Source organism: Lepisma saccharinum, chromosome 22 (genome assembly GCF_977018435.1).
Source record: "Lepisma saccharinum chromosome 22, izLepSacc3.1, whole genome shotgun sequence".
NCBI lineage: Eukaryota > Metazoa > Arthropoda > Insecta > Zygentoma > Lepismatidae > Lepisma > Lepisma saccharinum.
Genome location: NC_139250.1, coordinates 34,425,724 through 34,443,300, shown reverse-complemented (window position 1 = coordinate 34,443,300; position 17,577 = coordinate 34,425,724). Strand labels below are relative to the sequence as shown.

The 17,577-nt window shown below is 37.0% G+C and overlaps 1 protein-coding gene across 3 annotated transcripts in view; it reads left to right on the top strand.

Annotated features, from left to right (window-relative positions):
* LOC146004966 ((E3-independent) E2 ubiquitin-conjugating enzyme UBE2O) overlaps window positions 1–17,577 on the top strand; it is a 118,826-nt gene that overhangs the window by 19,855 nt on the left and 81,394 nt on the right. For 2 of the 3 annotated variants that reach the window (XM_083144042.1, XM_083144044.1), the window contains exons 2-5: window positions 1,367–1,540; window positions 11,483–11,641; window positions 12,664–12,929; window positions 16,165–16,358. In XM_083144042.1, the coding sequence (XP_083000168.1) occupies window positions 1,367–1,540; window positions 11,483–11,641; window positions 12,664–12,929; window positions 16,165–16,358 (793 nt within the window). The remainder of the gene's footprint in view (window positions 1–1,366; window positions 1,541–11,482; window positions 11,642–12,663; window positions 12,930–16,164; window positions 16,359–17,577) is intronic. The other variant, XM_083144043.1, reaches the window with a different exon arrangement.

The following is a 17,577-nucleotide window of genomic DNA, read 5'->3' as shown; positions in this document are numbered from 1 at the left end:
AGCTTGTAACAAGTTGCCAGTTATACATGAATTTGGACAACATGTCTTTTTTTTCACCTTTTATACAGGGTGTACACAATGAACCTCCGGTCTTTTGAAGTGATGGGAAATTAAAACGAACACACCTGCACATTTTTTGGTAATTTTCTTGCAAAGAGCAACTCAGAAAGTTTCTTACAAAAAATAACCACACTTCTATGTGAGCATCTTTAGTGACACGAAGAATGTCCAGTCAGTATTCCACTTCGTGCTGCAGCACGTTGTTAGGGATGGTATCAATGGCAGCAACAATTTGGTCATACAAAGCATTCACGTTTGGCATCTTTGTTGAGTAAACTGCATCCTTAACATACCGCCAGAGGAAGAAGTCCAAAGAATAACCACGAACTTGCTCAACTGTCTCGTTGGCTTCTCAACACACTCCCCGTTTCCAGAAAACTTCTGTACCTTGCCCTAATGCTCTTGTCTGTTGGCGGTGTTTTGTTAAAGACACGCCGAAACTTACGCTGCACCGTAACAATTGATTCTGACTCCGCAAACCATACCACAGTGTGTGCTTTCTCTTGAGAAGATGCTATTTTCACAAAAGCGATGACATCGCTGCCAAGCATGACGTGCATGAACTAAAATCAAAACACACAAACTTGAGCGTGTGTGGCACTAAATACAAAGACTGGATTGTCGTAATGTTATTTTCTGATTTTTAACATTGCGTTGAAACCCCGGAGGTTCATCATTGTATATGTTTAAACCAGATCTTATCTCTCAATATTTTATATATTTTAATAACATTTTCCAACCTTAGGTAGTTACATGTTATAAGAGCTATTTATATGCTGAAGTTACTAATTTTGTTCTAATTCTGGCTGGTGATGCAAAGTATGCATTTTCATTTTGTTTCTGCACTTTTCAGTTGAACGACTACATACAAAAGGCTTCCCCAATGGCATAGTGGTAATGTCGTCTTGTAATTCAAGGGTTCCCGGTATTGATACCCAGTGAAAGTACATAGTGGTTCAGATCCTACTGAACTGTAGGAAGGAAAGAAGGAAGAAAGCTTTCTCTGTCTCTATCCCCTTCCATTCCTTCTTTCTTTAGTTCTTTTCTCCTTCTATCTCTTGTCAGATAAGAGAGGAAGAAGGAAAGAGAAGAATGACTAGAGGGAGAGGGAGGGAGTCCCTTCTCTCTTTCATTCCTTTCTTCTTTCCCAATTATGCATAGAGTGTCAAATAATGACATACTTTCTTTGAACTTTAAATAATAAAATAGCTCTTTGTACTTTTCATAAATTTTTGTTTGTTTTGACAGTCAAGAGGAAATAGAGTACTTGCAATAGTTACATGTTCCTTTTCTCCTCATATTGTAGGTGGGGCTAGCAGATAGATCCCTGATGCCAGGTGATGTTGTTCGACGAATGATCAAAGGAAAAGATACTCAGCGTGGATACTGTCGTAATATCAATGTGGTGTCTGGCGTTCAAGTTGTGGGTACAAAACAAGTAATTCCAGTAGTCAGTAGCAATGACCTCATACCTCTGGAGGTAAGTGAATGTTTCTGATTTGTTCCTAAGTATGTTAAGCTTATTTGTTTTGGGGATGTCGGGTTTCTTGCCTGACTGAATATTGCAATTATACAGGGTGGTGCAAAAAGAATGCATGTTTTTGGAATAAGTGTAGCGTCGTTGATTTTCAAGATACAAACGTTTTATTTACACAAAAACCTTTGTTACGCAATGCAGTTTGGATTGGTATACACTGATGATTTAAGTATGGAAAAATGATGTCATTGTTGCTGCACACATACAGAGCCTCTCAAAGTTCCGCATTGCTCTTGCCAACATTTCATCTGGCACAGCTGTAATTCCTTCATGAATGGCAACTTTCAACTCATCAACTGAAAGAGGTTTTCGACTTGAGGTAACCCCACAGAAAGAAGTTGCGGACAGACAAATCTGGGGCCAAGAGACATCATCTTCCATACTTAAATCATCACTGTATACCTATCCAAACTGTATTTCTTACTGATGGTTTTGGTGCTATTGAAACGTTTGTTTCTTGAAAATCAACGACTCTACACTTATTCCAAAAACATACATTCTTATTGTGCCACCCTGTACCTGGATCTCATACAAACACCCATACGATTGTCACTCAAATGAAGAATACACAGTGTGTCTGCCAGTCTGGAAAACCTAGAAATCATGGAAACGTGAGGGAAATTTACTATGTTTCTGGAGAAATCAAGATTTTTATACTGGTACACTAAAAGTCAGTTTTTAAACAGAGAAAGGAAGAAAAGCAAGAACTTTCAATTTATTTGTGGGCAAACTATACTTCAGTTTGATATTCTGAGTATTGGCAGTAGTTATAGTAGAAATTGTATGTTAAATACTCTTATTAAAAGGGGTCATGTTTTGAACTATTTTCAAATAGAAATATCTACTACAGTAAATGGCTATTGTCATTACCATTTTTTATTCTTTTTTTTTTGGTTTTATGTGGTTAATATTATGATTGACACATATGTTACTAAATTTTATTATATTTGTGTAATATTTATGCAATAATTGCTATGATTTTTTATATAAAAAACAATTCTTTGTTTACCATTATTCAAAATGTGTCAAGTAATATGTAATAGCTCATCCCTATCCAACACAGGATGGTTACTCACCGGGAATTCTGCATGAATTCTGCTGGAATTTTTCTTCGTAGATGTGAAAAATTACAACTTTTATTAATCCAAATCCCATCGAATTTATACATATTTGTAAATGACCTGAGGCGAGTTTTTCACAGTTTAGATTTCAGTTTTATCGAGGAAGGAAGATAATGCTGTGTGTAAAATCGTATAAAGTCCCGATCGTTTAAATTAAGGGATCGTAGATAGGCTTTGTGAAGCCTGATATTCGAAGTTATTTGGCTGCGAGAGGTGTATCGTAAGAGGGGGTATAGCTCTGAAGAGCTACGTCTACACTTAACCAAGCAAGGGGGCTAGCCCGTGAAATAAGAACTACACTCACGATTAACTTTAAACACTACAATTGACTGGTCTGGCAGGGGTGTGCGAGAAAGAAAGACAAGGATAGAGGAATGTTCGTTACCTGTAGATCTCGAAGTGACGATCGACTCGCTGGTTCGTTGATGAAACTCTGATGAACTCTCCTGAAATAAAACTCCTTTCCGATATTGTACTACTCCTCGCTGTAACTCCTTTTGTAACGTTCGGTAACAACTATTCACGCCATAACTTTCTTAGTTCAACAACTTGTATAATTCCGAGGCACTAACTGTGCACGCGATAGATTTCAGATACCGACTGGGGCTGAGAAATATTCTCCCGAGCTATTTAAACGAAATTCGAACTTTGTCCGTTGAGAGACCGCGTCTCTCAATAACGGTGCTTTCAGCGTAAAGCTGTGTTTGCAGTATCTTTCCTGCGATTCCGGAAGAATTCATATCAGCGGTTTTTTACATCCGCTGAAGATCGCAGGTGGCATTTGCATTTGCATTTGCATACTCGGGCCCTTTTTATGAAATAATTAGACTATCGGACTATGGCGCCCGGGGTCCCGGATTCGAGTCATGCCTTCGGCATGATACGAAATAAAACTTAATTTTCTCAATCTTTTTACATTGTTTTTGTCCGTTGTAGAGCAATCTACCTGACAGATGGAAGATTATTGCAAGATAAGAGGGTGTACCCAAAAGAAACTGGATTTTTTTTAAAGAAGCAATGTATTTTTTCTTCTTCTTCTTTTTTTTTTTTTTTTTACAAAACAACCTTATCATCTTCAAAGTACTCTCCATGACACTTAATACATTTGTCCAATCTGTGATTGCATTCTTGGAAACATTTTTTAAACTCATCTGTTGTGATGGCTGACAGCTCCTTCCTCGTTTTTTTCTTCACCTCTTCTACGTTGTCAAATCGCTGTCCCTTATGTCCCTCTTCATTCGGGGAAACTAAAAAAAGTCACACGGAGCGAGGGCAAGTGAGTAAGGGGCGTGGGGCAAAAGAGTCATGCTGTTTTTTGCCAAAAACTTGCGCTTGGAGCTCTTCTTTCAAAGCACGGCATGTTACCACTCGACACTCATTTTGCTGGTCACTCAGATTCCGAGGTACAAATTTCGCACCGACCCTTCTCATTCCCAAATCTTCCGTTAAAATTCGTTGAACTGAGCTCTAAGATTGTCCAGATAACTTCCCCAGCTCGTCGTCGGTCTTTGAGCACAAGTTCACGAATTTTATCGACATTTTTGTTCATTCTGGAAGTTGACGGAACGTCCAGAATGGGCTTTGTCATCAATCGACATGTCACCTTTCTTGAAGTGAGAAAACCACTCGTACACTTGAGTTTTCCCCATAGCGCTGTCCTTGTAAGCTGTGTTCAACATCACAACCGTTTCTGCGGCATTTTTCCTGAGCGGGAAAAAAATTTCACAGCCGCACGCTGTTCTCTTAATCGGCCATCACAAAAAACGAGGTACGAGCGAAACTGCATTTATGAAAAAGATCACCATGACCAGAGACAACCTTACCCGGCGAAGCCACTGGGTGCACTGAACTCACAACAAGTTGCTCGATGCTTGCCTGGCGGGAAAAATTCGTACTAGGAAGCTCCGCCCAGCACAGCGTTATTCCATTTTTTTTGGGTACCCCCTCGTATATGTACATTTGAGTTTGAAATTCTTACACAATTAACAATTTTTCGCAGGTTACAATATATACCGTAACATTTGTGACTTGTGCTTGTACATGTATTTCGAGTCTGACAAGGGAGGTTATCTAAGTGTCCCCCTCCGATTTCCATGAAACTTGGCAGGTGTATAGAGGGGCCCAAAGGAAGAAATACATGTTTTTTTGTTTTGGCTAAAAAACCGTTTTAGGGGCAACCCCCCCCCCCAAATGTTAAGATGAGGAGAAATTGAAGTGGGGATCTGACCCCTGTGTCCCCTCCGATTTCCATGAAACTTGGCAGGTGTATGGAGGTGCCCAAAGGAAGAAATATATGTTTTTTGTGTTTCAGGTAACGGAGCGTCAAAGGAGTCGCACATGGGAATCATAACCCTATCAAGCATGACCTTGATATCATATAGGTGATATCCATAGCCAAGGACACAAGAGGATAGTTCCATAGATGAATACACAGCATGTATAAAACATTTATTACCTCCAGAAAGTAACATGAAACAACGTTATGGTAACCGATCTGCCAACACAAAGTAAAGACAAGCACCCATGCATCACATTTCAAACCGTCCCCATTGTTGCTTCCACGGTGTCAATGTTCATACTCATGTACATACTCGTCACAGTAATGGTACTCCTCAAAAAAATGATGTAAACATAATGTTCAGTTACACCATGCACATCTGATTACTGCCACTGCACCACAAACATCACATTTCACATTACTGTCACCACCAAAACAGAATGCCACCGGATTCTCAAATGGAGGTGGCCTTTCAGGAAGATCCCCACTTCAATGTCTCCTCATCTTGACATTTGAGGGGGGTTTTGCCCCCTAAAACAGTTTTTTAGCTGAAACAAAAAACACATATTTCTTCCTTTGGGCCCCTCTATACACCTGCCAACTTTCATGGAAATTGGAAGGTTACAATTAGATAACCTTCCTTGTGAGTATGTGAAATGGCAAATGTAAACTACAGACCTCAAATTAAATATTTTAAATATACCATTTAATTAAATTGCAGTAGAATTTTTGAATACATTGGAATCACACAGACTATTTATATTGTTACTGTATTTGCAAGGTTGAAATAGAGAAAACATCTACTTGTACACTCTTTGAATTTTTGGAAAATTCTCCTTGAAAACCGGGAATTATACTTGAATTTCTTCATGGTCCTAGAGTAACAGTCAATTTCTGTTCAGTTTCTCTTGTTATAACTTTTAACGTGTGCAGTGAATATTCTAAAAACTTGCTTATGTGGGATTCGAAGTGTGTTGTCTAGCTAAAATGTAGTGATCTTCTTAAACACATGTTTAAATAGATGAATTGTCATTATGACTTGGTGTGGAAAATTCTGTTTCTTGGTCAGGAAAATCTGGAAAATTCAGGAAATTTTGTTTTTACTTAATTGTAGACACCCTGAATATAAAATAAATATAAAACGTAAGCAAGTTACTAAAGATATATCCGCAAAATGTTCTATTAATTTCTGTGGCTTCTGCCACCATTCACTTGGGAACTCGATGCTTTACTGTTAGATTGACTTCCGGTTCCTGTTGTTGTTTCCTCGACTACCGCTAGAGGTGCTGGTGTAGCCATTTCGTCTGCTGCACGTGATGGGTTTGAGCTGTTGTAATAACGGGAGCCAAACATGATGAGCCTGATCGCTGTTCATATTCAGCTCGTGCGGAAAGTGCATAATGGCATGCGTCTCTTTGATTTTGGTGTCGAGTAGGGTGTGTAATGTATGCCTAACTGAAACTTTTTGGATCCAGTGTTTATTGAACTTTAGGTGCCTTGATAGTCTAGTAGTGGGTTGGGATTTTTTTGCTTCCGCTAAGTGCTGTTGTATACGCTCGTTGACAGATCTGATGGATCTGCCAATGTAATGTGAGTTGCACTCACACTGGGCATCATATACACCTGGGTTGTCTAGTGGGGAAAGGAATTATCTCTTGTGTTTGCTTAGGGCACTGGCTATTTTGTTCTTTGTTTTGCGTGCGAGTTTTATGTCATATTGTTTCAAGGTCTTGGCTAGGCGGTTGGATGTAGTCTGGTGGTAAGGGAAGGCAATCCATTTAGCTTTATCACTGCTGGCTGGGTGGAGTAGGTTAGGTTGGCGTACTTGAATTTCTGCACCATGTAAAAAGTTGATGTACACAATAAACACAGGATCCAAAAAAGTCTCAGTTAGGCACACATCACACACCCTAATCGACATCAAAATCACAAACACATGCAATTATGCACTTTCTGTACGGGCTGAATATCGACAGGGGTCAGGCTCATAATGCACAGTAGACGATATAGCTACACTAGCACCTCTAGCGGTAGTCGAGGAAACAACAACAGGAACCAGAAGTCAACCTAACAGTAAAGCATCGAGTTCCCAAGTGGATGGTGGCAGAGGCCACCAAAATTAATAGAACATTTACAAGTAAGTTTCACGGATATATCTTTAGTAACTCGCTTACGTCTTATATTATCAAAAACTCAATATGCTGACCAAGGCCGAAATTTATTTTATTATAAAACATAAACTAAACGTAACGTTTCAACCTTCTAGCAAGGTCTTCTTCAGACTCTGTACCAAGTACAAATGTGGTACAGAGTCTGAAGAAGACCTTGCTAGAAGGTTGAAACGTTACGTTTAGTTTATGTTTTATAATAAAATAAATTTCGGCCTTCGTCAGCATATTGAGTTTTTCATATGGAAACAAGGCTTAATGGTGTTATTATATTATTAACCACGTTGTTTATTCCCCTCAACATGAATAAAATAAATGTCATGTCAAGGGGTAGGTATACAGCAATGGTACATACTAACTCACATAATTTTGTAATTCGTTGTTTCTTTTGAATGCTGAAAGTCCAGCAAATTTGATAAGGAACTATGTATTTATTAATATAAATTATGTACATTATTATGTGATGCTGGGGAGATCTATTCATTACCAAGTGTCAATGTCATGGCTGGAGGTCATTTTAGTATGAGCCACCTAACCCTACATATAGAGAGAATTCCAGGTGACTGGGTATGGTGTTCCTCCCTTCCTTCTTTGGCTCATTATCTTTACATATACTAACTAACTAACTCTCTAGCCTACTTAAACCCGAAGGTTCATGGCTGCAGCAACACAGGCCTTCCATCTGTCCCTATCTTGAGCATTGTATATACTCTTTTCCATCCCTACCGATTTCCTTTAGGTCCATCTCAACGTTGTCCCTCCATCTTCGTCTTGGCCTTCCTACAGGTCTCTTACCATCTGGTTTCCCAACAAGAATCCTGTAAACTCCTCTTTCCTCTCCCATTCGTGCCACATGGCCTGCCCACCTAAGTCTTCTTGATTTAATTATTCTAATAATATCTGGACATGAGTACAAATTATGTAGTTCTAAATTATGTAACCTTCTCCACTCACCTGTCTCCTCATCCCTTTTAGGTCCAAAGATTTTCCTAAGGATCTTATTTTCAAATACTCTCAATTTATGTTCCTCTTTCAATGTAAGGGACCAAGTTTCACACCCCTATAATACTACAGGCAAAATTACCGTTTTGTATATTTTAACTTTTAGTTTCTTAGATATTAAACGAGAAGACAAAAGTTTATGAAGAGAGAAGTAACATGCATTTCCTGAATTAAGCCTACTTTTTATTTCCTCTTTAATATAATTTTCATTTGTTAATATTACTCCTAAGTATTTGAATTTGGAAACTGGTTCAAACGAGTTGTTATCAATAATTAGATTTTGATTATTACCTAACACTTGGTTTCGGCCTGTAAGCATATATTTAGTTTTCTCTTTGTTAACTTCCAAACCTATCTCTTTAGCAGTTTTGAAAAATATTTTAGCATTATTCTTAATTGTATTCACATCATCCCCCAGTAAGTCTACATCATCTGCATATGCTAACAACTGAGTCACACCATTTAATTTTAGTCCTTCCTTAGTTCCTTTTACGTTCCTTACAGCATATTCTAAGGCAAAATTAAAGAGCAATGGAGATAATGCATCTCCTTGTTTTAACCCATCATGAATTATAAATTTGTCAGACATATTATTACCCACACGAATTTTACTTTCTGTTTCAATGGTACATATTTTTATCATACTAACAAGCTTCTTAGGTATTCCAAACTCTACTAATATATTATATAATTTATCTCTTTTGACCGAATCATATGCTTTTTTGAAATCAATGAATAGCTGATGGACATTTTGATTATATTTCCACTTTTTTTCAAGTGTCTGTCTGATGTGAAAAATTTGATCTGTAGTTGATCTGTTACGTTTAAATCCACATTGATAATCACCTATAATTTCATTAGCATATGGGGTTAGTCTTGTTAAAAGAATGTTAGACAATATTTTATATGTTGTTGAGAGTAGAGAATTTCCACGGTAATTATTGCAGTTCATTTTATCACCTTTTTTAAACACAGGAACAATTATGGATTCTTTCCACTGTTGAGGGATTTCTTCTTTATTCCATATTAAACAAATTAATTTATATGAATTTGACATATTAATGAATTTCCACCATATTTAATTAACTCAGCTGGTATTAAATCAATGCCAGGTTCTTTGTTATTCTTTAGCCTTTTAATAGCATCTTTAACTTCAGTCAAGTTAGGTTCTGGAACTAAAGGTTCTGCTGTGTGGACTTCATTTAGTTCTGATTTATCTCCTACATGGACATTTAAAAGGTCATTAAAGTAGTTCTTCCATCTATTTAGAATATCGCTTGGGTCAGCTAGAAAATCACCATCTTTATCTTTTATCAAGTTTACTTTAGGTTGCCACCTCTTTCTAAATTCATTTACACCTTTATATAAATCCCTGATATTTTTATTTTTGCTGTTTGTTTCAATTTTGTTAATTTTGCTTTTCAAGTAATCTCTTTTTTTACTTCTAAATGTGCGGTTAACTTCTCGCTTTATTCTATTATAATTGCTTAGATTTGTATCATTCGAGTTATTTAACCACCTAAGTCTAGCCTGATTCTTATTTCTATTAGATTATGACATTCATTATCAAACCATGGCTTACTTTTTCTTGGTTTATGGTATCCTATACTTTCTTTAGCTGCTGATTCTATTGCATTACGTATGTGCTCCCAATTCTTATTTACGTCTGTTTCATTTATATTTTCATCATCATTTAAATCCTGCAAAACCTCAAATCTATTTGACAGTTTAATTTGGTAATCTTTCTTAATTCTTTCATCAGCAAACTTTCCTGTATCAAATTTTATAACTTTTAGATTTTGTTGCTTATGATTTATCACTGCGAGTCTTTCTCTTAATTTAGCAATTACTAAATAATGGTCATTGGCACAGTCAGCACCTCTATGTGTACGAACGTCAATTATACTAGTATGCCTTCTCTTATCAATGAGAATATGATCTATCTGATTATGAGTTTCACCATCTGGAGAAGACCAGGTATATTTCTGGATATCTTTATGTTTAAAGGTGGTACTTTTCACAATTAAATTCTTTGAGGTTGCAAAACTAATCAATCTTATACCATTATCATTACTTAATTCATGAAGACTTTCTTTACCAATCGTGGGTTTAAATGTCTCTTATTATCTTTACATTTGCTTATTTTTATTATCACTGCTGGTGTCTTATCCTCATGACTAGCTATTGTCTTCATGAAGGACTCAACAATGCTTGGTCTTGTCACAAATGGACATTTATTATGGTATCACTATCAGATTGAGCAGTGAATTCACTGTTTAACATTTTCTTGAATATTTGTAAAACCACTGTTCCACAATAGTAAAAGCAAAGGAAATGAGTTGCCAGCCAGAGTTGGAGTTTGAAGTAGTGGCAGGGCACTGCACTATCTTTTACCTTTTATCGTATTTTTATCATTTTAACATACCTTCCCATGTCTTAAATCTTTACTATACTTGTCCTGTCTCCTGAGGAAGCCACATAATGTGGTGAAAGCTACAGAACAAAGTAAGTACATGCCAAAACTGGTCTTTGTTACTTAGTGAAATGATGGCATGTGGTGTAAGTTATGCCTTACCCAAAAATGTACTTACTAGGGCTCTTGTTCTGAAATAGTACAACAGGATGTCTACCAGTTATGCAAGTCAATGAAAAGTAAATAAATCAATATACAGGTTCAAGAAGTCAATGAAATGTAAAGAAATTATACTTGTGGTCAATATTTTTTTCTATCACAATGACTGATCGATTAATTTAGTTTATTTTACTTCATTTTTCTGCCTCTTTGGCTAATTGCGAAGATGAGGATGAATGGTTAAAAAGGTAAGATGGATGAAGGGGGACATGGGGATGACAACATGTGCCCCGTATAAGGTTATACTGGCTGAGAGTCCGGATGCCAGACCCTTGCTAGTGTGCCAAAAGCAGCTTTAGTTTTAATATTAACTGGCCTGTGGGTAGAGGTTTTTCATTGAATAAATATTTATTTTTTAATTGTTAATCTCCAACTTTGCACAAGTAGGGGTTGAATAAATAATGGTTACGAAAGAGTAAAAAAGTCAAGAATTTTTCTAGACACACTGTACAATTCCACCCGTTCCCAGACTTTCCTTAGGAAATGGGTTAAAAGTTAAAATGTTTTAAAAAGGTTGAATTAGGATGTTTGTAATCTAGGCACAGACTGAGAAAGACCGTAGACATGGGGCTTGTAATTACATTTTTTGTCATTTTCTGAATTAATTAATGTGGGTTGTTTCTACAGTATTATAATTTTCTAAGAATTAAACAAGAAAGAAAATTAATATGTTTGTGTTTTCAGGAGTTTTCAGCAGATATTGCCGTTTGCCTTGACTCGTGGGTTGGTGGGATAAAATCTGTTCACTCAAAGGTCCACCTGCAGTGCTCCGACGGATCCCGGTGCATCCTCAATGATCTGGACGCGTGCGCTCTGGAAGATGCTGATGACAAGAAGGACAAGGTAATTACTTTAACTACACATGTAATCAAACGTGTAATATGCTCACTTCTAATTTTCTTGTATTAAAACTACAGATTTCTACCTTTTTTGGGTGGTTTGGATGGTGAAAATTTAAGTGCACTTTGGATTTTATGGTTTCTTGGATCTCACTATTTATGTATGAATATACCAAGGTATTAGTGTAATATAGAATGGAGTATTTGTCAAAATCAGTAATCACTCCCCCCCGCGTGCCCGATGGTTTCCTGAAATACTGGTGTTGATAAAAATCACCCATAATTAAATTTCCTTGATGGTAGTATTGTTATCAGTAAATGTAATAATAATTTAACAAAAACATAAATGTAATACTACATGAAATTATTCTAATAAAGTACTGGTATGTACATTTGGGCATCTTAAATTTATTTTTTCTCAAAAGCTACACTCGATGCCATCTTGCACTTGAAGAAATAGGGTATTTGAAATCTAATAGAATTAATTTAACTTTGCCAACTTCATATTAGAGCAGAGGTCACCAAACTTTTTTAAACATATATTTACTTCCCATATTTGGAAATACATGACAAGATATCCAAGGTTGATTTATTTTTTTATCATTATTTCTTAGGTCATAAAAACTTTTAATATGTGATGAAATTTTTCTTTTTTGATAGACAAATGGATGGAGAAAAAAAAAGAAATGTTACATTGAACATACATTTGCAAGATCTTTAAGTTGAGAAAATTACTTAGACAATGTGTATGAAAAGTCACAGGAAATGCCAGGGATCCTGGGTTTGAATCCCTGGTTTCTTTGTGACTACGCAAAAGTGGCAGAAAAGCGAAGAAAATAAACCAAATCAATCAATCAATCTAGAAAAGTATGAGCCAATACATAAATTTCAACAAATACATTCCGATACTGGCTTGGCCCTAGTTTAACCTCTATTAAATGCATTATATTTTCTATTTATTTATTTATTACACCATGACAAGCTCCATAGGCAATCTGCAAAGCTTTGATGCATTTTCTTTTATAGGATTCTGAATTTCAGCACAGCGACTTCTACCCAGGGCAGACGCTGTGGGGTCCGGTCCACTGCTTGGAGGATGCCGAATGGCTTCACTGCACCAAGGACATGAAGCAGATCCGCCAGAAACCAAACAAGAATGTCCGAGTGGTGGTGGATGACGTGAAGGTGGATTCTGTGGGTGTACACTGGCAGTGCCGGGCTTACTCCAAAGATGGGGCAGGCTCAGAAAAGGAACAGCCCAAGTTTGTAGTACAGGGGGAAGATTTGAAGCGGTAAGTTCACGTTTCTTTGAATTTTCACGTACAATTTTCAGATGTGTGATTTTTTGCATTATAATTTCAAGGATTTCAGTGCCAACAAGAAAAAAGAGTTCAGTGATATGTTTTTAACAATCTGAAGAATGTTTAACTTGTTCGGAAGAATGCTGCTCTTTGAGTTCAAGATTTGTTTGAAGATAACATGTGCCACCTGTTCCAGGCAGCTTTTCTTATCAGCTGTAGCCATGCGACCAGACTGTGGACTTAGAATTCTCTTTTTGTTGCATCAGAGGGCAGGAGGGAAGGGACAATGTACCCTTTGCATTGCGTTGGGCAACTCGTTTCTGGGTGAAGCAGATTGGAAACAGTTATCTTTCAAGCTGTCTGGCACCACATCTCCCAGTCCGTTGTAGACAATACAAGGCAGAAGGCTCTGTAGATTCCTATACTCTGGAGCAAGCGAACGAAAACAAGTCTGCACAAGTAGTGCCGCGAGATGGCTCCACCAATGAACACGTGAGAGGGAATGGGATTTACCAGCCCTCGCAGCAGCTTGTACTGTTTCCTATTGCCCCTTGACCCCCCTCCATCTATGCCACTTTGCGCCCCCTTGCTTCAGAGATAAATGGGGCAGCGTATACCTAGTGGGTTATGTAAGAAGTGCCTTGTTTCCTTCCTGTCCATCAGGGGTGTGTGAAGAACACAAATTGTGCCCTTCCCCCTTAAGCATGACACTGCTGCAAAAGCAAGAAAGAAAGTTGTGATGAGCAGATGATTGCTATGAAGAACAGATGCTAGCGATTCCTGCTTACTGCATATATTACCAACAGGTATAAATACAAATTACGTCCACAATATATGCATTTCAATGTACATCATAAACACCTTGATTAAAAATTGCTTCCACGAAGTAAAACATTTACTGTCAGGTGTTTCTACCTTCTTTTTTATTCTTTTACATGTATATTAGGTTAGGCAGCCAGGTTGGATTCTTTAGCATTACTAATTAAAAATAAACTAACACATATAAAAGTGAAATTACTGCTTCTCATGATGCTTCACCTTCTATCGGAGCATTTTGCCTGTCGAGCAAACTGGCGGCAGTGGTCAATTGCATATAGGAGCCATATCATCAGCATTTGTCCTGCCAGAAATAATGGAAAATAACTTTCAAAGCCAGTTTGGAAGGCTTGACATAGAGAAAAGAAATTGCTAGAATTGGTGAATCATATACAGGGGATGATATTCCATCTTGGTCTCTATTGTAACAGCTGACTCATTGCATTGGCATGCATTTGTGTGTGTGTGTGTGTATGAATTTCAGGTTAAATGTTTTCAGATGATCACTACAGTACATACAGGGTGTTTCCTAATGTTCTTCGGGTTTACAATAATTTATTACAAGAAGGGTATTGCACTTACTGCAACAAATCCAGCACCAGTTGAAAGGAGCTCAGGTAGTTTTTTCTCTGTTTTTGTACAGTTTGCGGACTTCATTGCATGGAATTCCAATGTGCAAAATGATTTCTCGAGAAGTGTAACAGCAAATTTTCACGAATGTACTAAAATAGCTAAGCATAGCCGTGGACTGTAAACTGTGACATGACGGGATAAACGGAAAAAGTTAGAGTTCCTGTTTTGACTGTTGTTGGTTTGTTGTGGTATGTGCAATACTCTTCTTGTAATAATTTATTCTAACCCCGAAGAACATTATGAAGTGCCTTGTAATATGGTATTTGTGCATTTATCTACTTTACATTCAGTTGACAGGCTCATCTCAAGCCCAACATCTATGTTGGTAAAATTAAGGCACTGCAGCATACTAAACTGTCTCGAAAACCATTGTCATTCTTGCTATCAATTTATCATGATCATGAACTTAACAATTTAACTACTTCAAAATAACTTCCTAAAATAAAAATATTAAGAGATTAATTGAGCAGAATTACTTTTTTACTGCAATAAACCTGAAAGCTTGCATAGAAGTTAAGAAAATCACTATAAGAAAAATAATTTATTATACTTACATATGTTTTACATATTTCAGTACTTTTTTCTCATATTTAAGTAACTTTTTGCATTTCATAGTTGTGTGCTGTAAACACAGCTTTAATATTGCACAAGTAATGTTTTGTGTTACCCATTCTAAATTATATAGTTTTTCAGATTAATTTTGAAGGACTATTGCCTTCATTAACAGAGGTTACGGCATCTTTGACGGAGATAGTAGTGCATCACTGCTTAGTTTTTACCCAGGTGGCGGTAGTTCCATTTTCTCCCATCTGCCAGCACTAGTGTTAAGAAACAAAAAAGTAGTGATGCACTACCATTTCTGTCCCAGATGCCATAACCTCTGTTAATGAAGGCAGTGGTTCAAGGAAATTAATAGGAAAATCTATTCAATTTACAATGCAGAAACACAAAACATTACTTGTGCAATATTTTGCATGTTTTGACTACTTGAAAAAGGAGTCTGACTAATGATTTGGCTGATTCTTCAAAAGTACCGTTTTTCACCTCGTGATCATTGCTACCTCATAATCGTACATCCTGTTTTTTGCAGTCCAAGAAATGTTTTTTAACCTTTCATAGCATCAGATAATGAAACCATTGATAGTGGTGCAGAATCTTCGGACACGGAAGATTAAATTTCATAAGTCCGTACTTTGCAACACAAGAAAATTTTCTCAAGTGTAATGCTTCGACTATAATGCACAGATCAATAACAACTAATAATAACTTCTTTTTTTCCCACTGAGAAAATGTCTCAAAGAAATGATGTGTACCAATTTGGACAGTTCAATTTTAATGTATATTCACGAGTATTCAGGGTACCCTAATCTTGCACCAAAGACAGTTTACGTAGTAATAAATTATTTTTAAAATAAATGATTTTTAAATACCGAGCAATTTTTTTTAAAAGGAAAAAAAAGCTTCACATGATGGCCACATCCCACTTTTTTGCAAAAAAAAAAAAAAAATGGCATAAGATCTACGATGATTATGCGTTGAAATACAGTATTTTATACATTAGAAATATACAGTTGAACACTGATTTTATATTCTCAATTTTTTGTATTTTCCTACATCAGACATTGACCTTCATGCTCCCAGCAAAGCAAGTATAAAATGTTTCCTCATGTTTTTTCCACCATGGACCCTCTGAAAAATATAAAATCAAAGTTACATTGTGCATATCCATTGAAGTAACAAAATAATAGATAATATGTACACTGTTTATATTTTGCAGAATGAAATTACTAAATGTGTTTGAGCCATGCACTCTGCAGGTTGGTGATCGAAATTTCTACACATTTAAAGATGGTGATACTTTAATGTTGAAGGAGCAATGGAGAAAAACCAAGCGAGATGAGATTGCCTCAGCCAGCATAGAAAACGGTCCTCTTCGCCCAAAGCCTAGCCCAAAGAGAGTGAACGATAAAGGTAGGCACAGTGCACTAATTACTAACATAAATAATTCTGGCACCAAGTCATTAATTTCTCCGAATTGCAACTCAGGACTGAAACATTGTAGTATGCTATGCAAACTAATACGTTTGTTAAGAAACACACAAGAGACAAACAGCATGATAAGATACACTTTAAAAATTTCTCTGAGCTTTCAACTCCATCTCGGAGTCTTCGTTAGGGCTGGTCGAGAGACTGCGAAGAGACAGCAAGTAGCATCATCAGAACCTTGACTGCGTCTTGTTTGCTGTCTCTTGAACAGCCCTGATAATGTCTCAGAGATGTCTTGTCTGTTATGTGTGTAGTGTGTTTTTTAACAAGAATGTTGCCAGCATGTGATGTAAGAAGTTTTTCTTTTAACTAAGACAAGGTAGGGTGGCCAATAAGTATGGAGACACCTGTCTAAAACATTTACGAACAGGAAACAGGAATAAAACAAATCCAAACATGATACATGGAAAGGGGGACACCAGATAAGGTTTGTGGGAGGGAACTTTGAATGCAGAAGGTTACCTCCAATTGTTAGATGAACGTTGTCTGAAGATGGAACATTTCTCCAGCTTGATGGTGCTCTGCTCTGCCCCATTATGCCAACATTGTCAGGGATTACCTGCATATGCAGTTTTCTCAGAGGTTGATTGGTTGTAGGGGACCTGTGGAATGGCCACAATGATCCCCCGACTTCACGACTGTAGATTTTTATTTGTGGGGACATTTAAAGGCAATTGCCTCTATCATTAGATACAGGATCTTCACCATCTGAAACAGCGCATTGTGAATGCTTGTGCAAGCATTCAGCCTGACATGTTGATCTAGGTTCAGCAGGAGTGGGGGTACTGCTTGGATCTAACACTTAGAGATGGTGTATGGACCACCCTGTACATTTGGTTTGATTTGTAGCAAGGAATACCCGTGTCTTAGGTTCATATCCTAGTGTGTGCCAAGTATGTTCAAGTAAAGAGGAGTCATAGGAAACAGGGCCATTTATATTGCAAGAAAGACATTCTGCATTCTCCATGTACTTGGTGCAGAGTCTGAAGAAGACCTTGCTAGAAGGTTGAAACGTTACCTTTAGTTTATGTTTTATAATAAAATAAATTTCTGCCTTGGTCAGCATAGTTTTTCTGCATACCTGCATATAGGATGTCATCGTATATTCTGTTTGTAGAAATATAATATAGCTTTCCATGTAATG